The sequence below is a fragment of the Larimichthys crocea genome, chromosome XIII (genome assembly GCF_000972845.2).
Source record: "Larimichthys crocea isolate SSNF chromosome XIII, L_crocea_2.0, whole genome shotgun sequence".
NCBI classification, from domain to species: Eukaryota; Metazoa; Chordata; class Actinopteri; family Sciaenidae; genus Larimichthys; species Larimichthys crocea.
In genome coordinates this window covers 9840657-9867310 of record NC_040023.1, presented here as the reverse complement: position 1 = coordinate 9867310, position 26654 = coordinate 9840657, and the positions used below count along the sequence as shown (strand labels likewise).

The window sequence follows — 26654 nt, the reverse complement described above, 5'->3', positions numbered from 1 at the left end:
ATGAAACATGAAACTTTCCTGCACTGTGATGAAGTAGTGATGTGTGTGTGTGTGTGTCCACAATAGGGCTGCAAAAAAAAAAAAAAGATCAATCACGTAACCGCAACAAAGTCAAAAACCCACCGGGCACGTCTCCGTCTGTTTTGGTCTGTCCTCTGCATCTTCAAACTCACGAGGAAAGTTTAAGAAACGTTTAGCCCAACAGACTTTAACTTGCTCAGATTTGGCCTTTTTTTCTGCTTTATTTGCTTCTTAATATGTAAAAGAAAATGATTTGTATGATCTGAAGTTTGCACAGTGTTTTATTTTGAAAATCAACCAGATTCTCTTTGCTGTTTCTGACTTCCTGTCAGCTCGATCTGGTCTCTGCAGATTGATTCAGGCTGCTTGTGGTGTCCGGCAAAAATAGAATAGCCGCATATTCTCTATGGAGACGGACCGCAGTGCTTCTGGTGGAAGAAACTGGAGTATATTTGGAAACAGAATGACTACTTGAGCAACTATTTTCATAATTGATTTATTGTTTAATTCCTGTTTTTCTTCTGTTAGTAAACCAAATCTCTTAGAAAAAAAAAAACTTAGAAAAGACTTAAGTGTTTACTATCAGAATTAAAGAGAAACAGAAATTAAACGATAAATCAATTATGAAAATAGTTGATCAAGTAATCGACTTATCGTTGTTGCTATCATCACACACAAACACACACAAACTTTTTTTCCTCAGAATTTTGACTTTTCCCCTCAAAATTCTAAACTTTTTTTCCCTCAAAATTCAGACTTTCCCCCCCTCATAATTCAGACTTTTTTCTCACATAATCTGACTTTTTTCTCTCAAAATTCTAAACTTTTTTTCCTCAAAATTCTGACCTTTCTTGAAATTCTAGACTTTTTTCCCTCAAAATTCTGACTTTCCCCCCTCATAATTCAGACTTTTTTCTCTCAAAATTCAGATTTTTTTCTCTCAAAATTTTGACTTTTTCCCCCCTCAAAATTCTGACTTTTCCCCCTAATAATTCAGACTTTTTTCTCTCAAAATTTTGACCTTTTTTCTCAAAATTCTGACTTTTTTCTTTCAAGATTCTGACTTTTCAGAATCTGACTTTTCCCCCTTCATAATTCAGACTTTTTCTCTCTCAAAATTCTGACTTCTCTTGAAATTCTAGACTTTTTTTCCTCAAAATTCTGACTTTTTCCTTAAAATTCTGACTTTTTCTTTTTAGACCTCCACATAAAACAGTTTCGACCCTTTAAGGCGACTCAGCAGAATATAACTAAAGAGAAATTTCAGTGTTTGTTTTTATTAGTGAAATATGATTTATTTGTGTTGACTGACACTGAAACACTTCAGTACTTTTTTATAATACAACATCAGAGTCAGGAGACTGTGAATATTTTTTATTACATTAATACAATTTGACTTTCTCTTCATATAGACTCCAACAATAGAAATGAAATAAACTTATTTTTTGTATAAAAAACAAACCAGGCATCACTAATGGCGTCTTCTGCCATCCAATATCATTTGCCACTTAAAGCTGTCTGTGAAGACTGAATCAGAATTTGAAACGTGTAGCAGTTTGGATCAAATTTGTGCTTTTGAAATCTTCAGTACTGTTAATAATACAATGTTTTATGATACAAGTATGTTTCAGCTCTTTGGTAAATTTATATAGACTCAATATTTCTCACATTTATGCAGCTGTTTGACAATTCTGAATGTTTAAAGCTGCCGATTTGAAATCTGAACTATTAATTTGTAAAATGAATTGAACTCCCTGATCTTAAATCAGCACTCAAAGCACAGATTAGACCTGATTAATAATGACATTGTGATCCAACGTTAAAGAGGTTCTGCAGAGTTTGTGGTTTCTGGACTTGTTCCGGATCCGTCAGTGTTCAGATTAGAGGAACCTCTCATAGACAGCCGCAGGTCTTCACCACCATGTTCCGGTGTTTCTTGAGGATGACGTTGTTGTTGTCGTCATAGAAGAGGACGGAGATGGGGCTGAGTTTGGTGGGAGCGCAACACGCCTTCGGAACCTCGTCAGGCTTCAGGAGGTGGACCTACCACAGCGAGTCAAATACAGTTTATATATACACAAGTCTAGTATTTGACTAAAGCTCCTAAAAAGAAGTACTTAAATCCTTTGTCTGGCAACAGTACAGAAAATATCAGCAAAATGCACTGTGAATGTCAAGGTACTTATTCTGCAAAAGATTGTGTTGTGACTGATAAATTATAACACTGTTGATTAACCCTGATGCATTATTGTGTGTGCAGCATGCAGTCAGAATTTTGAGGGGAAAAAGTCATAAGTCTACGGGAAAAACATTTGAGTTTTAAAGTAAAAACGTCAGATTTTTGAGAAAAAAACGTCACATTTTTTCAGAAAAAAACGTCAGAATTTTAAGGAAAAATGTCTGAATTTTAATAAAAAAGGTCAGAATTTTGAGAAAAAAACGTAATTTTTTCCAGAAAAAAAACGTCAGAATTTTAAGCAAAAAGAATTTTGAGGGGAAAAAGTCTTAATTGTAAGGAAAAAATGTCAGAATTTTAAGAAAAAACATCAGATTTTTTTAGAAAAAAACGTTTTGAGGAAAGAAAAAGTCAGAATAAAAAAAAAAGGTCAGAATTTTGAGGGGAAAAAATCTGAATTTTAAGAGAAAAAAGTGAATTTTAATAAAAAAAGGTCAGAATTTTGATGGAAGAAAAAGTCAGAATTCAGAAAAAGGGTCAGAATTTTGAGGGGGAAAAGTCAGAATTTTACAGAAAAAACATTTGAGTTTTAAAGAAAAAACATCAGATTTTTGAGGAAAAAAAGTCAAATTTTTTCAGAAAAAAGTCTGAATTTTAATAAAAAAGGTCAGAATTTTGAGGAAAAAAAGTCAAAATTTTAAGCAAAAAAGTCAGAATTTTGAGGGGAAAAAATCATAAGTTTACAGGAAAAACATTTGAGTTTTAAAGTAAAAACGTCAGAATTTTAAGAAAAAAAGTCTAAATTTTAATAAAAAAGGTCAGAATTTTGAGGGAAGAAAAAGTCAGAATTCAGAAAAAAGGGCAGAATTTTGAGGGGAAAAAAACAGAATTTTGAGGAAAAAAACGTCAGAATTTTAAGAAAAAACATCAGATTTTTTAGAAAGAAACGTCAGATTTTTTCAGAAAAAAACGTTTTGAGGGAAGAAAAAGTCAGAATTTAAAAAAAAGGTCAGAATTTTGAGGGGAAAAAAATCAGAATTTTAAGAAAAAAAAAGTCAGAATTTTAATAAAAAAGGTCAGAATTTTGATGGAAGAAGAAGTCAGAATTCAGAAAAAGGGTCAGAATTTTGAGGGGGAAAAGTCAGAATTTTACAGAAAAAACATTTGAGTTTTAAAGAAAAAACATCAGATTTTTGAGAAAAAAAGTCAATTTTTTTCAGAAAAAAACGTCAGAATTTTAAGGAAAAAAGTCTGAATTTTAATAAAAAAGGTCAGAATTTCGAGGAAAAAAAGTCAAAATTTTAAGCAAAAAAGTCAGAATTTTGAGGGGAAAAAATCATAAGTTTACGGGAAAAACATTTGAGTTATAAAGTAAAAACGTCAGAATTTTAAGAAAAAAAAGTCTGAATTTTAATAAAAAAGGTCAGAATTTTGAGAGGAAAAAATCAGAATTTTGAGGAAAAAAACATCAGAATTTTAAGAAAAAACATCAGATTTTTTAGAAAAAAACGTCAATTTTTTTCAGAAAAAAAAAAACGTTTTGAGAGAAGAAAAAGTCAGAATTTAAAAAAAAGGTCAGAATTTTGAGGGGAAAAAATCAGAATTTTAAGAAAAAAAAAGTCAGAATTTTAATAAAAAAGGTCAGAATTTTGATCGAAGAAAAAGTCAGAATTCAGAAAAAGGGTCAGAATTTTGAGGGGGAAAAGTCAGAATTTTACGGAAAAAACATTAGAGTTTTAAAGAAAAAACATCAGATTTTTGAGAAAAAAAAGTCACATTTTTTCAGAAAAAAACGTCAGAATTTTAAGAAAAAGGGTCAGAATTTTGAGGGGAAAAGTCTGGATTTTGAGGGGAAAAAGTCAGAAGTTCGAGGAAAAAAGTTTCAAATTTCAAGAAAAGTCAAAAAGCCAAAGTTTTGACTTTTTGACTTAGAATTCGGACTTCCCCCTCGAAATTCAGACTTTTCCTCTTGATTCTGACTTTTCCCTATCAAGATTCTGGCTTCTCTTGGAATTCTAGACTTTCCCCCTTTAAAATTCTGACTTTTCCTTTGAAAATCTGACTTTTCCCCCTTATAATTCAGACTTTTCCTCTTACAGTTTTGACTTTTCCCCTAAAAATTCTGACTCCCCCCCTCATAATTCTGTCGTTTCCCTTCAACATTCTGACTTTTTTGTCTTGGAATTCGGACTTTTCCACTCAAAAGCCGGACTTTTCCCCCTCATGGTTCGGACTTTTTCTCTCGTTTTAAATTTTGAGAGAACAAAGTTAGAATTTTGAGGGAAGTCAGAATTTCAAGAGTAAAAAAAAGTCAGAATTATGAGGAACAAGATTCTGAATTTTAAGAAAAAGAGGTCACAATTTTGAGAAGAAAATGTCAGAATTTGAAGAGAAAAAAGTCTGAACTTTGAGGAAAAAGATGGAATTTTGAGAAGAAAAGGTCCGAATTTTAAGGAAAAAAAGTAAAAAATTGATGTGGTCTTCCGTAATCATCTTCCATAGAAATCACTCGTAGATGGAACGGCAAAAAATTTGTCATGACCCTATAAGGTGCCCAAACTGATCGCTACTATAAGCTATATACAAAAGTAAGAACAGCTGTTAAAAAGTACAATATTTTTCCCTTGAAAATAAGTGAAATCTCAATATAAAGTAAAATGGAAACTCAAGTAAAGTGACAGTTCAGAGTGACACCATTAGCCTTCATACAGTGCAGCAGTCTGCACTATATTGTGATAAAAATTCTTTACAATGGAATCAGTCAAACATCAGGATGAAGCAACAGTGTCAGGTGTGTGTGTGTGTAGCTGTACCGACCACTTGCTGGATGAGGGCGTGGTTCGTGGCGTTCATGCAGGAGCCCAGAGGATAAAAACACTCTCCATCACAGTAATAAGCTGAATATCCAGTGGGAGCCAAAACCCAGTCCTAAACACAACCACAGGGAGAAACATGATCAACAACCAATACCAATCAAACGCCTCACATTTACTCCTACTTAAATCAAAGTAACTGATTACTACCTAAAATACTCTGACATAAGCGACCTCTAGTGGTTTCTTCAGTTGGTTCCTGTAGTTCAGAAACAGCAAACACTGAGACATGTTTCAAAGTGAATAATAAATATTTTTCTGAGGTAATATGTATAATTCAGAAGATGGAAGTTTGGACCTTTTATTTTAATATTTGAAAAATGAAATGATTTAATTTCTCAGATTTCTCATAGGTATATATGGTGTTTTAACCCATTTGCATCCAGCTTGAACAGTGATACTAAAGAATGAGCTAACCTTCCATCCGAGGTCACTGAAGCTGACGTAGAGTTCGTGTTTTTTACACGGCTGACCTCCGCTGTTGGCAGGACTCCGATCTGGACGAGGAAGAAAAAACATTTAGTAAGACGAATAACTCACTTTGATGAAAGTGAGACAGGACATCAGAAATTTGGAAAAAGAGAAATTAATAAATAATTTCATAATGTCTCAAGTAAAAGCATCAAATTCAGAGTTGTAATCCCACAAAGCGTGGGCGCCTGGAACCTAACTATGGATGCTGGGGACCGGGAGGTCGTATTTGGGTTTCTTCTTGCGAGGATGTGGCTTGACGGCTCGTGGTGGCCGACACGGGACCTGACTCTCCCTGAAGAAGGTCACCATGAAGGGCTGTTTTGAGCGAGGGCCTCTGCGTCCCACCAACCCGATCCAGCCTGCAGACAGGGAGCGGTCTGGAAGACGAGAGCAACATCTGAATAATTACTAAACGGCAATAAAAACATTAATGTAACGTTCTGTTGTGGCGTGTGGACCCACCTTCCTCTGTCTCCACGTAGAGACGTATGCCCAGGTTGCTCCGGGGGTGGAGAAGCCAGTGGTTGGAGGCTGTGGTGACGTCGAAGGCCAGCCAGCCTTCCTGTCCTGCAGGCACCGACTGCATGTCGAGCAGCACCAGCTCTGGCTCTCTGAAAATAGACAAAATGATGTGATCAGACTACCAAAAGAGACAAACTGATAGATTTTTCACTTTGCTGCTACTCAGAAACTTTTGAATAAACACAATTTATTCCATTTTTTAAGGCTTATTAAGATCTGGTGTGTTTAGTGGCATCTAGTGGTAAAGTTGTTGATTGCAACCTCGTCGGGTAAAGGAGAGAACTTATAAACCTGACACCTTTGAAGGCTCTCAGATTAGTTATGAATGGATCCTACATGTCTACTGAAGAAAGGTGAAGCACAGAGCACACCTCAGATGTTTTTAAATTAACACTGGATGTTACACCTCTTCCAAATCAAGGCTGGCATTGGTCTTCATGCTCTCACCTCAGACTTACTGAAAGGTTGAAGGTCAGGCTCAGATACAGATAAGAAGCTTAGATAATGAACACAAGATGGATGAACACACAAACACTGACCCCTGATAGTCTGTCTGACGGATGATGTTCTTAATTACTAGGCCACAGTGAGTTGGGTAATACTTTTCATTTGTACACATGAAGGTCAGTTTGCACATCATGAGCAACTCTATCCTGTCTTCTGTGCTAAAAATAACTGACTGTGATTGTGTTGAGACTTCAGGTATTTTATATAGTTTGAAATATGTAAATGTTTAACAAACACGGAAGGTCAGTTGTCTCTTGCAAGTCCCCCGACTTTATGGTAACGGTGCAGTACTAAATCACTGGAGTACTTCTTAAAAAAGAACAAAATACCAAAAAAGATTAAACACTAGAGATGTCTGAAACTTGATTTCCCCAAAGCTTACAACACTGAAACAGATTAAATCTGCAAGAATAAAAAAGTCTTCTATCTGATCTCTTTCTCATCATAGTTCCTGTCGGATCGATATCTTAATGTTTGTTTGTGAGTTAGATGTCAGGAGAACTAGTGTCAAAATGTTATCTTGGTGTCTTTGTCAAAAGCCTTAAATTATGAATTATTTAGCACCTAATTATTAAAAAATATAAATCTAAGGCACATTGCAGGTGACTTCTAACAAGAAAAAACAAAAACTAAATCATACTACTCGCAATAAAAGATAAATAAAGAGTAAACGGGAGGTAACCTGTGTCTGTTCTCTCGTTGGATCTCATAGACGGAGATGTGCAGTGTTCGGTTGGCCCTCTGGCCCATCGTCAGGGTCTTATAGATCCGAAACTCTGCCGCCGTCACCGTCTCACCCTGAGGGAGCGGAGTCAGGTCGAAACGAAACTCCTTCCAGTATGGACGAGGCTGCAGGAGGTCACGCTCCTGCTCCACTGCAGAGAGGGACGCAAACAAAGACATCAGCATTATGCATGAGACGAGCTTCAGGTATTCACTAACAAGTAACTAAAGTTTGTCTGGATTACTTCTGTCTTTACAGGGTTTAAACTTTAAAAGTGAGTCAGTGCCAGGAAGTGGAAGTACAGGAAGTACTACAGATTTGAAGTACTTACGGGAGCCTTTCTTTATACTTAACAGCTGTATTTACTTTCCGATAAGCCATTTGGAGTGTTCGGATAAAGCAAGGATTGATTGATTGAGAAAATACTAGTTGATTATGAAATAATAATAAGCTGCAGCCCTACCTTGAAATAAAATATTACTCCAAAGAAGTGCAGTGACCACAGCCAAAAGAATAAAAAGTTCTTTTGTCTTTAACATCAAATGTTAGAAATGAAACCAAATGTTCAAACGGGCGATAAACACGAGGCTGCGTTTCCGCTGGAGAGTCTGATGTGTCAGACGGAGAGGAATCAGATGGGACGAGTTTTTAGTTCAAAGCAGATGGAAGAGAAGAAGAAAAAGCAAAGTGACAATGTGGAGGAGATGAATGAAAGAAACGGTGGAGAAGGATTAAAGTTATTTACTAGAGTAGAAATATAACTGTACAAATACTCCAACACGACTTTAAAGAATCACAGATGGATGTCAAGTCGTCATGTTGCAGAAAAATGACCTGTGAGAGATAAATTATATTTCCGATGATTATTAGTGATTAATTATTTAAAGTTTGAAGTAGCATATGATGGAAACATTTCGGAAATATGCTTGTTCAGACTGGCCAGCTCGCCTGGCTCTGCCCAGAAGGTTAAAAAAAGAAAATCAACCTTTAATTAGTAAAGCCAAGTTCACTAATTAACACCAAGCCTCTGGCAACCTTACGGCGAGGTCAGAGCTCCAGGAAGTCACCGCACACACACACACGACTCCCTGTAACACAACATGAGTCACTTTATAAAACACTAAATATAAAACATGTTCACCAGCAGCTCAGCGTGGATACAAACTGTTTCTCATAGAGGATGAAACTTTTTTTCTCCAAACCGACTTTTACTTTGTTTCAGCTCTGTGCTTTATTTATCACTTTCCCCCTCAAGCCTCCTCCTCCTCTTCTTCTTCTTCTTCCCGGTGGTCCGAAACGCCTGTGGTACGAACACTAACACTCCCCCGGTGCTCTGAGCTCACAGTCAGGGCGGCCTGGCTAACAAACAGAGCTAACAGCAGCTACAGTCGGCAGCAGTTTACTTCACTGTCCATCAGGAAACTCTGTAAATCACAGAACATTTTCTCCATTAAATATTCTCCAGTCGGTGGTGTGTGACGTTACTACAGCGTTACGTACTTCTCTCGTACCCGGAGCTCAAAGATACAGAACGACAGAGACACCGGATTACACCTGAACGCAGCATCGACATGATTTAAAATAAAGAACAACATGTAAATGAAGCAGGCGAACACACACACACACACACACACACACACACACACACCGTCCTCTACTGAACATGAGTGTGTGTGTGTGTCCTTGTGGAACCCCACAGAGACACGAAACAGCTCTGGTCACTGGGGTTTGGTGCGCGCACACACACACACACACACACACAGTAAATAGAGATACTAAGGACAGGACACCCCTGATGGGCTGGGCGTGCTCATATCAGCACACACACACACACACACACACACACACACACACACACACACACACACACACACACACACACAGTGCAGTAATTAGAGACACTTAGTGCCCTGAACCGCAGCAGCTGCTCAGCACACACACCACTAATTGCAGCCCTACCTGGTATTTTTAGAGTCGCTCCCTCCACAGCAGTATTTTCATCTCGCTTCGGACCGTTTGCTTTTTTTTTTCTTCTTCAGTGTGTGTGTGTGTGTGTGTCAGTGGGGCCTTTAATTCTAACCAGCTGTGTCTTCCCATTACATATGCGTAGGAACACACACCCATGCCTGTTTGATTCAACTTACATGAACTACACACACTGATTAGATTAGCCAGAGGAATAGACACTAAATATATCTGCAGCCGGTCGAGAAAGCTGTTGACAACATGCGAGTGTGTTTGAACGACGACAATTCTCTGTGCACGAGTTCAGCTGATGTTTCAAGGATCTTCACAACAAAATAAAAACTTCATCATTTGAAAGGAAACACTGGCGTGCATTGTGGGTCACCATTAAAAGGCGTGAGTCACTTTTGAGTCACCTTTGTTTATAAGATCGCGGTGGCTTGCAGGATAAATTGCTGTGTTTTCGCAGCGTTGACTGATAAATTTGAGGGTGCGTTTTCTTCTTCCAAAACAGCCAAATCTTCTAAAAAAAAAAAAGAAAAGAAAAAGGAAGCCTTTCATTTGAGTTCATTAAAGACCCCGAGCTGAGAGACGAGATGATGTTTCCCACGGTAAACTGAGCCGTGATCACCGTCCCCATTCCAGAGGAGCTGGAGGAAGGAAGCCATTCAGAGGAGGATGTTTAATTTTTATGCCTTGACAGATAGGCATCAGTCAGGCTGCTGTGTGGTTTGGACCGCAGCACGAACACTCACACAGGATCTGGGTGGTGATGTTTAACAATTATTTCCATTATAAACGAATCTGCTGTTTATTTTCTTGATTAGTCAATCAATCATTTTCTCACAGAGACTTCAAATCGGCAAACTGTCCCCAGAAAAAGTGGAAAATATTCATTTTCATGAGCTAATTCTTGACATTTGACATAAATAATCAATCAAAACTGCTTAAATTACTGATTCCCTGCTCAGAATTAGGAATTATACACAGTTACTAATAGATCACGTCATTGAAATTCACTGAACAATCAAATCTAGGCAATCAAACATCGCTTTTGAGATGTTATGTTTCTGGCAAAGCTTGCAAAAACATTCAGAAGAAGAGCTAAACCTTTCAGCATCAATCTCTGCCTTCTTTAAACGATCGTACTAAAAATCTTTTCAGTGCTGGAAAGATTTTGCACTGCTCTGCCCAGTTTTGGCCGTGGCAGCAGCAGCAGTTGAGCGAGGCTGGTGGATTTAGGAATGCTGGGTGGAAATGGAAACCTACCAATATAGTTCAGCCAAACTGACATTGGTTTTAATCCTCTCTGTGGGGGTGAATGTTTGTGGAAATTTGCACAGCAGAGAAACTAAAACAGTAGCACCGACATGTCACTGTCAGTGTCGTCAAGTTCACACACAGTGTAATTTTATCCCGTCCAACTTTTACATTTCGTCGCCAAAACCGCAAAGTCGAAAACTGCTCTGTCATTCGAAACTGATGATGGAAAATGTTCTCTGTCCATGGTTAAAGGAATGGTTTGCCATTTTGGAGAATACACTCTACCCAAGAATCAGACGAGAAGATTGGCACCACTCTCATGGCTGTGCGTTAAATATAAAGCTGCAGCCTGAGGCCAGTTAGCTTAGCTTAGCACAAAGACTGGAAACAGGGGGAAACTGTTAGCATGCCTCTTCAAAATGCAACAAAATCTGTTTTTTTAGCACAGCTACACAAATTAACACTTATCATATATAATATGTTGTTTGCTTAATCTGAAACAGAAATGTAAAAACAACAATTTGTGGTTTCACAGGACGTCACTACACCCGGCCAAGAAGTAGTTCGACACACAAACCTACAGCATCTGATCTTTGTACAGATTCAAATAGATAGATTTATATATACTCAGATGAGAAGATTGGCACCACTCTCATGGCTAAGATATAATATGTAACAGGTTAAATATAAAGCTACAGCCTGAAGCCGGTTAGCGTAGCTTAGCACAAAGACTGGAAACGGGTGGAAACTGTTAGCATGCCTCTTCAAAATGCAACAAAATCTGCTCTTTAGCACAGCTAAAGGTCACAAACTAACATATTACACATTGTGTTGTTTACTTAATATGAAACAGAAATGTTTGTGGTTTTTCGTGTCTGCAGCAGGTCACTGCACCCAGAGGTTAAGATGTTTTATGCTAAGCTACGCTAACTGGCTGCTAGCTAGAGCTACCTATTAAAGGTTCAGAAATGATGGTGGTGTCAGTCTTTACAGTGTATTTCCTAAAATGTCGAACTACGCCTTTAAGGCGGTATGGTGTAGTCTTGCACAGTCAGATCTCTCGCCACACTTTATGTAGCGCTCCACCAGCGTTGGACAAAGTTCTGGCTGAATCATTCTGGTTTGATTCTATAAACCAATCAGAGCTGGACGAGCTGACCAGGACAGAGTGACGCTGCAAAATATCGTTGGGACGTAGCGGAAGAGGAGAAAAATTCCTACTGAATTAGTCGACCAATGGCATGCGCGTACCCGCAGTCTACTTCCTGTGCGGCATCCTTACTCACCCAGGTTGACGAAGCTCATCACCGTGTCGGCCTCGCTGACCACCGTGCCCAGCGGTGGCGTGTGCGTGCTGAGGGTCGGCGGGGCTGCGTGGTTGACCTGAGCCAACCTTTCCGCCGCTCCAAACTTCCCCATGCCAGGTCCGTTTACAATAATCTCATTGCCTTCATCCTCCCCATCGGCCGACATGGCGTGGTACAAGTCCAGCATGAAGAGCGGCGCGGAGGAGGGCGGTCGTAGCGGCGGGTGGGGTCTGGGTCTCCCCGGCAGGCCCAGAATGGACAGGATCTCCTTCTGCATCTCCTTCTTCTCGCGGCCACTCAGCCGCCTGAAACTGGAGTGGACCACGGCCTCGGCCTGCTGGCTCCACAAGGAGAGGAAGAGCAGGAGCAGCAGGGGCAGGAGGAGCAGGGTCCTGGGGTGGAGGAGAGGCCGGTGGGGTCTAGAGGTGGAGGTTGATCTTGTCTGCTGCTGGAAAACGCCGCCACCGCCGCTGCTTCTTCTGCTCATGTGCTGCTGTTTCATCTTACTGCAAAGACAGGAGAAACTGTGGGAGACGTCCGAGTCCATGGCTGCGGGGAAATCAAACTCTTCTCCTCACTTGATGATCAGCCGCACGTTTCTTCACTCCAGTGTTTCAAGACTTGACAACCACAGTGTTTTCTACTCGCTCCACTTCGTCCCCTGGCTGTTTGTCCTCCTGTTTGAGCGTCACCGCAGACAAACGCAGTGCTGATTTATGCCTGATGTGTTTAGAGGAGCGCTGGCTCTGGACGGGACGTGTTTACCGCCTTAAACTGCCTCTGTTTATCTCTCCCTCCCCCTTTTTGCCTTCCCTCTCTCCCTCTTTTTCTACCTCCTCACCTCTTAGTCGTGCAGCAGAAGGAACAGAGATAATGAGAGTGAGGGCATAATTACAAGCTCACAATGTGTGTTTGAATATAGACAAACAATGCCTCTATGGAAGATTGGTCCGGGCTTTGAAGTTGTAAACTTGGAGGATGGAAAGCAATTTCAGTGATGAGCAGGTGCCGCAGAGATTGGAGTGTAATTTAAGAGCTGTGCAATCAGGTTTGGTCCAATCCTCCTCGGCTTTTTACGAGGAAATAAAGTTCACACCTGCAGTGAGTCAAACAGACATCTCATGAGGATCCTCTGCTGTGGAGCAATCACGGCTGGAAACTTTTATCCAGTCATCCTTGAGTACTTATTCATCCATTCACGCCTGCTCCCCACCCACACGTCTCTCTCCGAGGGCTCCAGATGTCTGTCTTAATCCAATTTATAGAAACGATAACTCCAGGAAATTGTTTCCTGATTGTAATCCTTGGGAGAGGCGAGAGGTTTCTCCTGCGGTCCTCAAATCTGCGGCGCACACACACATGCACACACTCTGAGTGTGTGAGCATCTAAAAAGCAGAGCTGTGTGCAGCAGTGAGAGTGTGTGTCCTGCGTATGAAGCTTGGAGAGTGTAAAGAGTTGACCAGAACCAGGAGGGTGTTTCCCTCCCAGCCTCCGCCTCTCGACCTCTTTCAAGTCTTTAAACGTCTCTCTGCTGCCGCTCACGTCTCATCATCACCCCTCCCAGTGGTCTCCTTGGGAGACCTCATCTCTCCCTCTCTCCCCGTCTTACCTCCACCCATCTATCTTTTCATCTTCTCATGACTGCTTCCTTTCATTGCTACTCCACGTTAAGTCTCGGGCGGCTCGGTTGGGGAAGGAAAGTCAAAGTGGCCCGGTGCCCTGCACAATAGCAACTGTGCTCAAAACTGGCGTGAAGGGGGTTTACACCAAAAGTGGGTTGTAAATTTCACTAGAGCCAAAAATGACAAAAGACAACTGAGTACATCAATGAATCAGACTGTTAGAAACTATTTGAAGGCTAAATCAGTTGATAAAATGAATTCAAACTAAAAAGGAGGACTCGCTAATCTGAAACCACATTCTTTGTAAAACTCACCAAGCAGTGCACATGACGTTACTTATCTTTATACTTCAGGAAGATCACTGAATAAACTCCTGTAAACAATAGCGAAAGCATTTCAGACGCCAAGAAAGCTAAACCTCCAATTTAAAGTTTGTTTTTTTTACATTTCAAGCAAAAACATAATTAGACGAATCTATAAAATGTCAAAGGTTACACCATGATGTCCAAAACTTCTCAAAGAGACGTGTACGTGAGGACTATAAACATGTCAGCATAGTATAGCTGGAGTACTTTCAATAGTTTGAGGTTTTTTTGGACATTTTGAGCAAAAAGATGATTCAAATCTATAAAATAAAACGTCCAAAACTTATTTCCAAAGACACAAAGTACTTAGAGATTATAATCATTTTAGTATCTACTAATGTTAGGTTGTCAGTTAAAAGGTTCATTGAACTTTATTGGTGTATTCACTGATATTTTAGTTTCTACCTCGTCAGTTTCATAACTGTTTGGATTTTTCTGAAATCTCTGGCATCGCCGCCTTAGCTCGAGGCTTGGAGCCGAAATGCAACACTCCAAAATTTGAACTCCAAAGTGAAGTCTGCCGCCGAGCAAACATTAAACAGAAAATCTTCGGCTCTGAAGTGGTGGCTTCTGCGTTGACACCGTTTCCCGTCGAGCCATTCATTAGTTCACAGAGCTCGCCCTGCAGCGAGGCTAATGCAAACACACACACACACACACACACACACACACACACACACACACACACACACACACACACGGTGCATGTGTGCGTTTGAACCAAAAGGATTTCGGAGGGAAGAAATGACTCAAATATAGTAGTGAGGTTCAGCCCTGTGCCAGCCCGTGTTTGTGTACTCTTTTCTTCAAAGCAGCCTGGTACTTGTGGTCACTTTGAAAGGCATGAATAACACTGACCAAACCAAACTGACCGCGGTTCATTCTGTCCTGGCCGAAAGGGCGAGTCCCAAATGCCAGGAATTAACGCTCTACCCATTTTGTTTTTCTTTCCTCTGCACATCTGCAACTTTATGAGGTTTTTTTTGTGTGTGTGTGTGTGTGTGTCTGGAGAGAGATAATGGTGAAGATGAAGAGGAGGAGGTGAAAGACGAACGGAGAGGGGAGTGGTGAGTGCCCTTAAAACCATATAAACCCAACAGAGATGAAAAATGACATTCCTGAGAGACAGAAGTGGTGGAACAGAGCGAGGACTGTCATCAGACGGAGAAGTCTGGGATGACAGATGGACTGCAGGGAGGACGACGGGCGTAGATGGATCGAGAGTGGACAGAAAATGAGGAGTGTGTGTGTACACACAGCTGCAGAGGGTGGACTCAGACCTCATCATCTCCGGTGGAAACACCAAATAAACAAAAGCTATTTTCAAATCCTCCGTCCGTCTCGCACAGAAACGAGGAACGTGATAAAGAGAAAGCTGAACACTGAGACATCACCGACATCAACCATCATCCACCACCACCTCCTCCACCCGCCTGTGTTTACCTCCTCTGCTCACAGCAGTGAAGATCCAGTCGGGGTGTGTCCTTATCTTTTACAGGATAATTACCTAGAAATGTCCGGTCGCTGCCTCCGAGTCTGTGGTCTGCTGTCAGAGTGAGTGAATGTCGGCATGCACGAGAGAGAAGAAACATCCGTTTAGCTCTCAACAGTCTCGACATGTTTCACTCAGACATCTTTCTAAACATACATTAAAAGTCACACACATGCCAACAAAAGCTGCATCTGTACAAGAAATCTTGTCGACAAAAATCTGCTCATCTCATCATTTGGTCAAATTTCTTGTTTTTCTCAAGCAGTAAAAAAAAACTGCAGTTCCTCAAACGTCCACTTGAGGCTGGCTCCAGAAGTGAGTCAGTCTCCATAAGAACCCATGTCCAAATGTCCAACTTCACAGCAGAAATAAACATGTTTACAGCCTGGTACAAAAAACAGTTTTGGTCTCTGTAGCTAATTTCCCCGTTCATGACAACTGTACTGAGGGTGAATTTAGTCAGAGTTTCAAACCACGAGCAGCTCGAGCTGAAACAATTCGACTCTGCAGCTTTTAATTTTTTTTTTAGAAGCACCAGAAAAATGAACAAATTTGAGCAAGTTATCAAAACGCTTCTGAAACTCTCCCGGTGGGTTTGAAGTCGCGTGGAGGAATCACAACGTGATGGAGACGTGCCCGTTGGGGATTGGCGTCCGGTACGCTGATGATCCGCGTCTTTGCAGATTTATAGATTTAGACATTTCACACAGAGCCACAAAGAAGCCGAACAAAGTTTTACTGCAAGCATATTTTTAATACAAAAACAGAACAAAAAATTGTTTATAATTTTAGTTTTTACTTTTACACAGTTAACGCTCCTCCATGTTCTCATCATCACACTGAGAGGAGCACAGCATCAAAAGGTGGCGGACTCCTCCTGCTGCACCTCCCGAGTCCGAGACTCCCTCAGAGAGACAATAAATAAATAAAAATCACCTTAAGATGTCTTCTTTCTGTCTTACTGTAATGTCATTAGTTTATCATAAACTTCATCTCTCACACTGAGATAACACAGAGACAACTCGGCCCCGTCGACGACGGGACATTTGAAAAAAAGCCTAGAAGAAGAAGAGACACCGGGCGGAGGAGGGACATGAGGGAAGACACCTGCTCTCATTGGTCCACTCTGCACCAAGGTCTCCTGTCATTCATATTTGTAGTTCTCTCTACACATGAAGGGCAAACCCCTTTGGTCATGATCTGGGAATTGTAGTCATTAGCAAAAAGAGAGAAGAAATGAACAAACGAAGGCAGCGACCTGGAAAATGTTACGATGAAGTAGAAACACACTTTACACACAAACCATGTCGAAGAGCGGAGCCGTAAAAAAAAAAAAAAAAATCACAATTTCTTTAACCATAATACTAAAATCACTCTCCACCAATGACGCTGATATGACGTGAAACTGAAAAATAAATAGATTTTTTTTTCTTTCTCAAGCTAGAAAACAAAAATACAGCTGGATTATAAATTAACCAGAAAACAACGAGAAGGAAGAAAAAGACGTTTTTGCAAATTAAAATCTTTGCATACAGTGACTCAAGTCAAAAACCTCTTTAACATTTCCTGTAACAATGACACACACTACCATGTGTGTGTGTGTGTGTGAGTGTGTGTGTGAGTGTGTGTGCTGCTGGGTTGTTAAAGGGCAACACAGTGTCAGACATTAACTGCAGAGAACAGAGACGATTAGTGCATGCTGGTTGTCATGAACGTCGAATATTGTCACTGATGTGCTGTTAGTTGTGTGTGTCGCCGTAAAAATAGTCCTTCCTCTTGCCGGTTTGTGATTTCTGTGTGTCGGGATTTAAATGCACGCACACACACACGCACACACACACGCACACACAGGCTGATCTTAACGTTCCAGCAGTCGGGAGGGAGTCTGCTCTGCGGTGTTTGAGTGTGTGACTGTTTGCCCTCAGCTGCAGCAGTGACCGCCGCTGCCACCGTCTACCACCACCACCGATCCTCCGAGTCTGAGGTTAGCCGGTGTGTGTGTGTGTGTGTGTGTGTGTGTGCGTGTCCTGAGCTCTCCACACTGGTTGTCTGTCTGCAGATCTGCTGAAATGACCTTTTTTTTTTTTCTGTCTCTCTCTCTCTCAGGAGGAAGCGACATGGCAGTCGTTGCATATTTTCTTTTTCAGCTCATCGTTGAGGCATCTGGCCCACAAGCCAAAATAATAACCCACAGATCGTTCTTTTTCTGTTGCCGTGGTGACGGTGGTGGTGGTGGTGCATCCCACTCCTTTACAAGATGTGTGTGTGTGTGTGTCGGTATAAAGACTTTCTCGGATGCTCTGTCCGATCGGGACAGAAGAAGTAACACAAAGTAAGGCAGCATCACGTCAAGTCCGTCGGTGGTTTTCGGTTCCTCGCCGGTGGGGAACGTTTGAAAGACGAAGCAGGACACTGGAAGGCAAAACGGGGGTCGCTTCTTAAAGGGGTTAAACGTCACTCTCGACCCCCACAGACTCTGATCTGGGACTGCCGGAGCCAGAACTCTGCTCCTCTTGTGCATGTTTACAGTCCGTTTACGAGACCGAGGGGAAAGAGTGAGAGGGAGATTCACTCCTCCTGTCCATCTCCTTCTTTCCCCTGGAAAATGTCAGTCATAGTGCACAATTACGAGCCCTAACGGATGGACTTCAGATTGAAGAGCTGGTACGCCCAAAGTGGCCGCCGTGTGTTGTTGTGGCTGGTGTTATTTCCTCGCGGACCCTGTGGTCTTTGGGCTCGGGGCCTTTTTGGAGATGGTGGGGATCTTGGAGGGTTTAGCTCCGCCAGGTCGTCGTGGGGTGTCCGAGGCGTCGGAGCAGACGGAGCGAGCGTCCTGTAGCTCCGACGCGTCTGAGGCGTCGCTGCCACGCCGACTGCTGGCTCTGCTGCCGGCCCGGCTGCCGGCTCGGCTGGTCGGACCACTGACGGTGGACGCCCCTCGCTTTGGATCTGCCAGGATGGAGAGAAGAGGGAAGAGTTTAAAGTTTGGGCTTTGTAGATTCAGAGAATTTAAATGATTGTAACATCATTTATGGAAACCATCACCTGTTCGCGATGGTTTGCTGGTGTGCGGCGTTCCTCCGTTCTCTCCGGTCAGCGAGCCTCGACTCGAGTGGAACGTCGGCCTCTTTAGTTTGGACCCTGACGTGGCCCCCTGAGGAGCACACAGGAGCCGATTACTGATACGAGCACACACACGAGTATTTCAAACACTACATGATCGTACAACTCCTGAACAAACAAAGAGCACGGCACAGACACACGAACACTGGAGGAAAAACTAAACACAAAGACAAACGATCACTGTGTTAAACTATCAGCTGTTCTAAAAATATCAATCACAGACAATTCATTAATTATCTGTTTAAACTTTACAATAATAAACTCGTCAAAATCTTTTTTTTCCTTCACAAAATGTTTCAGATTTGAGCTCAGACTTCTTTCCAGTTCTGTTTCTATTAATAACAACGAGTCATTAATAAACCATTCGTGATACTTCGTCCTTGTCAAATTAAAACTTCGTCGTCTTCCAGGTTTCAGCTCGACCACCTCGTGTTTATTCTCAGCGTTGATGGAATCTTTCAAACCACCGAAAACCTCAAAGTTTTCACACGACAGCGGCAAAAAAAAGTTTCTACGTGTTGCGTGTGTGAGCACCCGGGAGTGTGCGTTAGTGCATTAGCGCGTTCAGTGGGGTGGGTGGGGGTCGGGTGGGACAGGGAGGTGGGTGGGTGGGTGGGTGGGGTGAGTGTGTTACCTCGTGCCCAGGAGTGGTGTGGCCGAGATCTGGGCAGCAGTGGCACTTGGTTGGCGTTGGAGTTTTACTGTGTACCAGCCAGGGCTTGGCATAGTCACGCGAGTGAGTATGGGAGGACTGAAGGGAAGGAAGGGAAGGGAGCAAGGAAGGATGGAAGGAAGGAAGGAAGGGAGGAGGAGGAGGAGAGCAAGGCAGCAAAGGGGAGAAGCGAATGAAGGAGGGAAGGGAAGGAGGTGCAGCGCAGTGTGTTTGTGTAACAGCAGATGATTGAATTGATTTTTTTGTAACCCGACAATGCAGGAAGGACGTTTGTGAAGCCGACAGCAGGTTTGAAAGAGGAACGAGGAGGCGAGGAGGCAAGGAGGCGAGGAGGCAAGGAGGCAAGGAGGCGAGGAGATGAAAGACAAAACAAAGAAACAAGAAAACACAAAATAAAATTTCACAGTTAAAGAATGTGGTGATTTAACAACAACAAGAAGAGGATGACAACAACTGAACAGTGTGTAACATGAACCCATAAACACACACACACATGGACACACACACGCACCCACACACACACACGGACACACACACACACACACACACACACACACACACACACACACACAGACAGTAATCAGATGCTGACACATGAGAAACACTAACGGCTAAATGTAGTCTGACAACAAACCTGACAATGCAGACGATGAGTGTGACAGAGGTGTGTGTGTGTGTGTGTGTGTCTGTGTGTCTGTGTGTGTGTGTGAGACTTTTAAACTGAACACACAAGCAAAAAAAAAAAGAAACTTTCCCCCCCGAGGGGGAAACTTTCACCATGTGATCAACAGTTTTTCTTCACATTAACTTCACAGATTCAGCGTTGAACTCGCACAGGCAGCGGAGGTGACAGATCCACTTTAAACCTCAGATACTGACTCACGTGACATCACTTGAGGTAAGTTATCAGATTTAAGTGATTAATTTATTTATTCCCTTTTAATGTGACTGAATATTGAATTTGATAATCGATGTAAGACGATTCAAATCTTCAATCTGTCCTGAAGTTTACTTCTTTGATTCTGTTGGTCTGTCTGGATCAGATTTGAGAAGTCGTTTATCTTTTATCGTATTAAATGCTGAAGGTCAGTCGTGTTTTGTAAAGCTGCTCTGATTCACACACTCTCCTATTCCTGTCCTGTCATTAATCTGCTGTAATGAGTGGACGTGAAGTGGAAAACAGTAAAATTAGATCCTGTTGAAATCTTTAAGCGCTGATGTCAGCTCTCACCCTGGATGACGCTGAGGCCGTCGGTGTGGCAGGGGCGGAGGGAGCCGAGGGGAGGGAGGCGCCGCTGTGGGAGGCCGAGGAGGAGGAGCGGGTGGGCGAGGCGTTGCGGGAGCCGGGTTTGGAGCGTCGACCCCGGGAGCGGAAGGCAGCCAGACCCTGAGACGCTCCTTCAGGGAGGATGAACTTCTCCCTCAGCTCCAGGTTGGTGCGGCCGCGAGCTGGAGAAGAAACAAGAGAGATGAACGACAAAATGAGTCGGCCTGCTCGTGTCGGCTCACGGTTCTCCTCCAGCAGGGGGCGGCAGAGGCAGCGAGCAGGGTGAGGGAGAGAGTCAGTGCTTCCTTTGGCTGCAGACATCAGAGTCCGTGCATGTTTCATTTGAGAGTGCACGTGAGCAGGGGCGGTGTTTGAGGGGTGGGGTGGAGGTTGTAAGTGCACTTTGGTCGACTTGTTTTTAAGGGGAGAGGTCAGCGAGTGTGTTCGCTTTGAGCACAAAGGTAAATTAATCAATTCGATACGCAACGAAAGTCAGCAGGTCGTCCACGTTTGTGGACTCTGGTTCTGGTTCTGGAGACACACTGTCATCACTGCAGACAAATCCATCACACAGCTCCACGGGTCATTGTTCCCATTTCACATATTTCCTTGTTCATGGCCAGAGAAAACATTTCTGTGCTTGAGAGATTATTTTCTCAACAAGAGAGAGTTAAAAAGCTGCTAACAGAGTGCTGATCGTATCTTTAAAGGAATACTTTGACACTTTGGGAAATGTGGCGACGCTTAAACCTCAGCCAGGAAGCGAACACAGAGAGGAAGTGAAATGACTAAAGATCCAGCTCATGTCTTTGTTCCATATTTCTTGTTGTGGTGGCCTTTAAAGGTCCAGTGTTCAGGATTTAGTGGCACCTAGCGGTGAAGTTGCAGATTGCGACCAACTGAACACTCTCCCACGCCTCGGCCTCGACTTCTTTTACTTTTTCAAAATATATTTTTGAGCTTTAAATGACAGATTAAACAGCTTGAAGAGTGACAGGAATGTGGGGAGACAGCAAGGACTGAACCTTTGTACACGGCTGAGCTGAACGGTACCTCTGCAGCCTCAACTTCTAAGCATTGAAAAAGAGAAAAGGAAAAAGTCCAGATCTCGATCAGAGTTTGGTTTGTCTGCTCTCACTGTAGATATAAAGGGCTCACAGTGATTCATATTTTGAGGTGATTATACATGAATTAAAACACACTAACATTAAATTCCATTCCTGTCAACAGACAGTCCTAAATCTTACACACTGGACCTTTAACAAACATTTTACACAAAGCCTTTGACCATCGACAGACGAGGCGAGTGTCGGTGGATTTCATGGATACGTAAGAATACCGGGTTACAACAATCGAGCTGTTTTTCTGTGTTGTCATGGAGGCCGGTTCATCCAAACATCAGGACCCGGCTTCATTTTTTACGCCTCCTGACAGATGAAAGAGGCTCGCGGAGACAAAAGGCTCGCCCAGACATGACGTTATGACTTCGCTATCAGCACGTTTCCCCAAGTGTCGAATCATTCCTTTAAGCAATGGCAAAGTGTCTCCAGTTGTGAAAAACATCATCTCGCTGAGCGATGCACACACTTTCATTGCGTATTTGCTTTGCTACATCAGAGGGGTGGTGGGAGCAAAAAGCACAGCCTCTCTTTCTCTTCACTTCATTTTCTCACTGCAGCATCTCAGCTCTGCTGCGTACGCACAGCGTGTGCATAAATATATGTTGGTGGGCGTCATGCCTGGCTTATGCTTAGCGGGCGAGAGAGAGAGAGAGAGAGAGAGCGAGCCCAGAGATTCAGGGTTTCTCCTTATTTTTATTTTGTTTTTTTCTTTTAAAGACACTCAGCGGCATTCTCGGACAGAAAGTAGTGCAGCAGCCTCAGCAGACAACAACAAGCCTGGAGAAGCCAGCCGCGAGAGAGAGAGAGAGAGAGAGAGAGAGAGAGAGAGAGAGAGAGAGAGAGAGAGAGAGAGAGAGGAAACATGAAACAAAACAAAAGAGTCGAGAGAAAGATGGAGGAGAAAGAGGGCTGCAGCCAGCCGTAGCACATGGCCTCATGGCCATGATCGTCGCCGTAGCAACCCGACAGCAAGGCCAGTCAATTTAACGGGTGCACCCTGCAATTACGTCCCCCCTCAACGCCAGCCAGCCAGGTGCACCCTGTAATTGTGTCTCCCACCAACCAGCCATCACATTTAAAAAGGAGCCGTGTTGGAAGCCAGCGTTATTAGAAACCCAGGCTGGCCACGCCCAGGTCTTAAACACTCGCTGTCTCTTTACACTTTGAGTTTTATTTGAGCTTAAACTAGAAGAAATAACTAAAAAGAGACGATACACTCACAGACAGTGTTCATTCTAACATGAAAACACGACAATATCAAAGTTTCAGACACTTTTCTCCTCAGCATCTCCGCCCATGTTTCCATTATTAGCTCACCTTGTAAAAATTTATTGTCTTTGACTTCATGATGACAAAATAAAGTTCTTAAAAATAGATTTAAAATAGAATCTACAGACCAGGGGTTGGCCAAGTCCTGCTTTGTTGTGAGTGAGGAAAAGCATGACGCAAAGATGTGGCACGAGGACAAGACTGACATCAATGTCTGAACACACAAACCTGACCGCAGTTAGAAACACACGCACACACACACACATATATATATATATAAAAATATAAATATATAGACAGACGACAGAGGACAGCTGTGGTTAAAGATTGAGACTGACAGCTGGATGGAGAGTGAAAAAGATGGAGGAAGCTGAGAGAGGAAGGGTAGATACCTCGACAGCAGAAATAGCCAGGAGTGACTGTCACTAAGAGACACAAGAGACAATGTGAAATAACAGCATGCTCATGGGGGAATGAAGAGTGTGTCACACACACACACACACACACACACACACACACACATCTCGGAAACACTCCACACACTCGTGCACACACAGTGCACCAGAGGTGAGACTGTTAAATGTTACTACTTCAACACACTCACACACTGTTGTGGTCCGGACGAGTGTCGGTGACCCCCGAATTGTGTTGAAAACACACACACACACACACACACACACACACACACACACACAAAAACAGGTCAGAATATCGGAGCTTGTGTGAGAGGCGACAGCCGAGGGAGGGAGGAAGAGCAGAACAGTGGGGAGACATAACGTTAGTCAGGTGATCACAGTCAGCAAGGCAACAGCAACAAGGCTAAACCAACAAACTGAAGAAGGAGAAGGAGGAGAAGAAAGAGGAGGAGGAGGAGGAGAAGAGAGAAGGAGGAGGAGGAGAAGAGAAGAGTCTAGGAGAAATAAAAAACACAACAGGCGGAGGTGGAGAGAAGAAGAGACAGGCAGTTAGGAGAGAGAGAACGCTTAAGAGAGAGAGAAGTCCAACCTATACGAGATGAGATGGAGCTACTGGAATCGGAGCGGAGAATCTTAAGTCCTGGATGTTGCACTGAGGAAAGAGAAAAAAGGGGGGAAGGGAGGAAGAGGGAGAGAACTGAGGACCATGCACCATGCAATACTACTGTTTTATTAAAGAGAGGATGGAACTATAAGACAGAGGACAGAGGCCGAGGAGGCCGGGCATGTACAGAAATAAAACGTGTGACCAGATCAGACGATGAACTCCTCGAGGACTGACGGACAGAGGACGGGCTCGGAGGGGAACAGAGAGATTTTTAGGAGATGGAGAGAGAAACAAAAACAGATTTTTAAAGACGAGGCAGCGTGTCACTGCGTCACCTGCTGACAGACACAACGTGACAAACGTGAGTCAGTTTGGTGTTTTCACTGAGCTCAGTGCAGGAGGTGTGTCTGCCTTTGTCAAGAGGTGTGTGAGGGTGTGTGTGTGTGTGTGTGTGTGTGTGTTAGAGCCCGACCGACATCATCTGATGTCCTGACGCGCACACATCGAACTTCAGAGCTCAAAATGTAACAAAGATACATGTTTCATTATATTTATATAAACTTATTCACCTCATGTCTTCTGTAAACATCATACTTTTGCAGCTCTTACATTTATTATTGTTCTTTATGTATAATTGAAAAAGGTTTATAGACTACATTTATATACATATATAACACATGATACACTTAATACGTTGGTTTAAAGTCCTTGTTGATAGGAATTTAATTTCCAGTGAAGTTTACGGTTTAAAAAGTTTTAAAATGTTTTTGTTTCAGTTTTTAACAGCATCGGTCGAGCTCTAGCTGAATGTATGTGGATGAAGGAAAGTGAGACAGGAGAGGAGAGAGATTTGATTATGTGCATGTGTGTGTTTTAGAGAGAGTTGTGTGTGTGTGTGTGTGTGTGTGTGTGTGTGTGTGAACCTCACTCACCTCTGCACGGATCATTTTTGACCAGGAACTCGTCCAGAGCCATCCAACCACCTCCGACTCTCACCATCACCGTGCTGCGCAGAATCCTCACCAGACGCAGCTGCTGAGAGTCGCCGAACTGAAGGAGACAAAAAAAACATCCGAGGAGGACGAGGAGGGGGGAGAGAGAAACGAGGAGGAGAGACGAGCGTGACGAGGAGAGAGAAAGAAGAAAGAGGAGAGCGAGGGAGACGAAGTCAGTGAGTGAAGTAACAGATGATATGATTGACAGCATCACACTGAGCAGCCCAGATCTGAACACATGATCTACGTCATGCAACGACAGAGGAACCATGCACTGACAGAACTAAACATCCCACCACCCAGCTCAGAATCACTTTATTATTTTTATATTCAGCCGTTTTCAGAAATCGTTCAAACCGCCCAGCCAAGCAAAGAACTCCAAAGCGACACCAGCACACTGTCTGGATTTCTCTCCAAGCAGCTTGATTTGCTTCCCAGCTTCAGTCCAAAGCACACTATATATCACCTAACCACTAATCACCACTTCAGCCATGTCACTGTCGCCTGCTTCACATTGTGCAATTTGTCACTCTCAACACCAAACAAATCACGGCAGGAACAGAACTGGAGGGTGAAACCTGCTTACACGTTGCAAAGCCACGATGGAGCGCTTCTTCTTCTGACTTTCTTTCTCGTTATTTGTTTGATTTTAAATTACAGCACTGGTAAAATACTTCTTTTTTTTTTAAAATAAGCGTATGAAAGGAGAAGGCACAGCGCTCCATTGGTGGAGGAATCGGGAAGCAGGTTTCACACCGTCCAATCATCAGCAGCGGCAGTCACTTTACCTGGTTTCCGAGGAAGAACTACAAAAAATCCAGCAGACATGGAGCGCGGGGACACACAAGGAGAAAGAAACAGAGTAAGAGTGAAACAACATGTACTGATCACTGATCAAACTTTCATCGTGTGTTTCTGTCGGTCCAGCTCAGAGTTAGTCGTGGAAGCAAAAACGTGAAAGGCCAGTCAGCTGACGACGGGTAAGACGGACGTGAGGAGACAGAGACAGTGAAGAAAAGTGAAGACAGACAAACACAAACTGTTAGTATCTCCCAGTGTCCTGCAGTCAGACACTAGATATCATTACCCGCTGGATAATGATGGAGTGGACACACACACACACACACACACACTGTAGCGGTGGTAGTGATGGGTGATCCAGTCAATGCTGCTGAAAGCTGTGAGGACTGTTAAGGACCGCTGTAAAATGCTGCATACGTACACACAGGCTGCTGAGGGAACCTTTAAAATCACCATAATCCTACAAAATAAAAGCCTGAACAGTCTTATGGCTGATTTTAAATGTTTAAACTTTATTTATTTGACATTTTACAAGACTAAATAATCAAATTTTACTCAAATAAACTCTGTTCTTTGTTATTTTCCATCCTAACTAGCAGTGCTTGTCACACCCAGCAGCTCAGTGTGTCTATGCGTCACGTTTACACGGTTTTATTAATTTTTATTTTTTTTTAAATGCTTCGGTGATGACAAAGAAGGCTCAGCCGACAATCCTGGAAGGGCTGTGAGAGATGTTATGAACACGTTCTCATGACATGTGATGACATGTTATGTTACAGACCATTAATACACTTATAAATACACCATGAGATCATGGTGTGAGGAGAGAGAGATGCTGTGGAGTTATGTTGAAGTTAATTTGGTGCCTGCTGGACGAGTGAACACAGCCAGTTAATAATAAACCGTCCGTTAATGAAAACTGGGTCAAACAGCGTTTGCAAAATGTTCCCGGATGGTTTGTTTTTATATATTTCATATAGTTTTGATGAGTAGACCTTTTTCACAGCAGCCAGCTTTGACATGAAACACCATGCAGGTGTTTCCAGTGACACAGCAGCTCTCTGACTGTG

General features: G+C 42.6%; 2 protein-coding genes and 1 long non-coding RNA gene across 31 annotated transcripts in view; 1 reads left to right on the top strand and 2 right to left on the bottom strand.

Annotated features, from left to right (window-relative positions):
- Positions 1-1143: 1143 nt before the first annotated feature.
- On the bottom strand, positions 1144-13757 carry bmp8a (bone morphogenetic protein 8a). The gene is made up of 7 exons (XM_019270763.2): positions 11812-13757; positions 7256-7448; positions 6007-6155; positions 5742-5921; positions 5488-5567; positions 5015-5125; positions 1144-2064 (listed from the first exon to the last, which is right to left on the bottom strand). The coding sequence occupies exons 1-7, from the start codon at positions 12377-12379 to the stop codon at positions 1915-1917; spliced, it is 1431 nt and encodes a 476-aa protein (XP_019126308.1). The 5' UTR covers positions 12380-13757; the 3' UTR covers positions 1144-1914.
- Positions 7392-22353, top strand: LOC113747309 (uncharacterized). 2 transcript variants are annotated; one of them, XR_003463544.1, is made up of 3 exons: positions 7392-7503; positions 19370-20006; positions 22214-22353. It is a non-coding gene; the product is annotated as an uncharacterized LOC113747309 (long non-coding RNA). The 2 variants fall into 2 exon arrangements; XR_003463545.1 differs by lacking the exon at positions 22214-22353 and adding an exon at positions 20321-20422.
- Positions 16046-26654, bottom strand: part of macf1a (microtubule actin crosslinking factor 1a) — a 192973-nt gene continuing 182364 nt past the window's right edge. For 13 of the 28 annotated variants that reach the window (XM_027286533.1, XM_027286534.1, XM_027286536.1 and 10 more), the window contains 8 exons: positions 25572-25589; positions 24721-24838; positions 23771-23833; positions 23158-23190; positions 20340-20557; positions 19070-19186; positions 18358-18466; positions 16046-18261 (listed from right to left, as the gene is read on the bottom strand). In XM_027286533.1, coding sequence (XP_027142334.1) covers positions 18017-18261; positions 18358-18466; positions 19070-19186; positions 20340-20557; positions 23158-23190; positions 23771-23833; positions 24721-24838; positions 25572-25589 — 921 coding nt within the window. In that variant the 3' untranslated portion in view covers positions 16046-18016. The remainder of the gene's footprint in view (positions 18262-18357; positions 18467-19069; positions 19187-20339; positions 20558-23157; positions 23191-23770; positions 23834-24720; positions 24839-25571; positions 25590-26654) is intronic. The other 15 variants (XM_027286540.1, XM_027286542.1, XM_027286543.1 and 12 more) reach the window with 8 other exon arrangements.

Coding starts and splice junctions, on each gene's coding strand:
- bmp8a (XM_019270763.2), bottom strand. CDS start 12,379: ATGGACTCGGACGTCTCCCACAGTTTCTCCTGTCTTTGCAGTAAGATG. Junction 6,156..7,255: donor CAACGAGAGAACAGACACAG/GTTACCTCCCGT, acceptor GTCTATTTTCAG/AGAGCCAGAGCTGGTGCTGC. Junction 5,568..5,741: donor CCCGGTCCCCAGCATCCATA/GTTAGGTTCCAG, acceptor TTCCTCGTCCAG/ATCGGAGTCCTGCCAACAGC.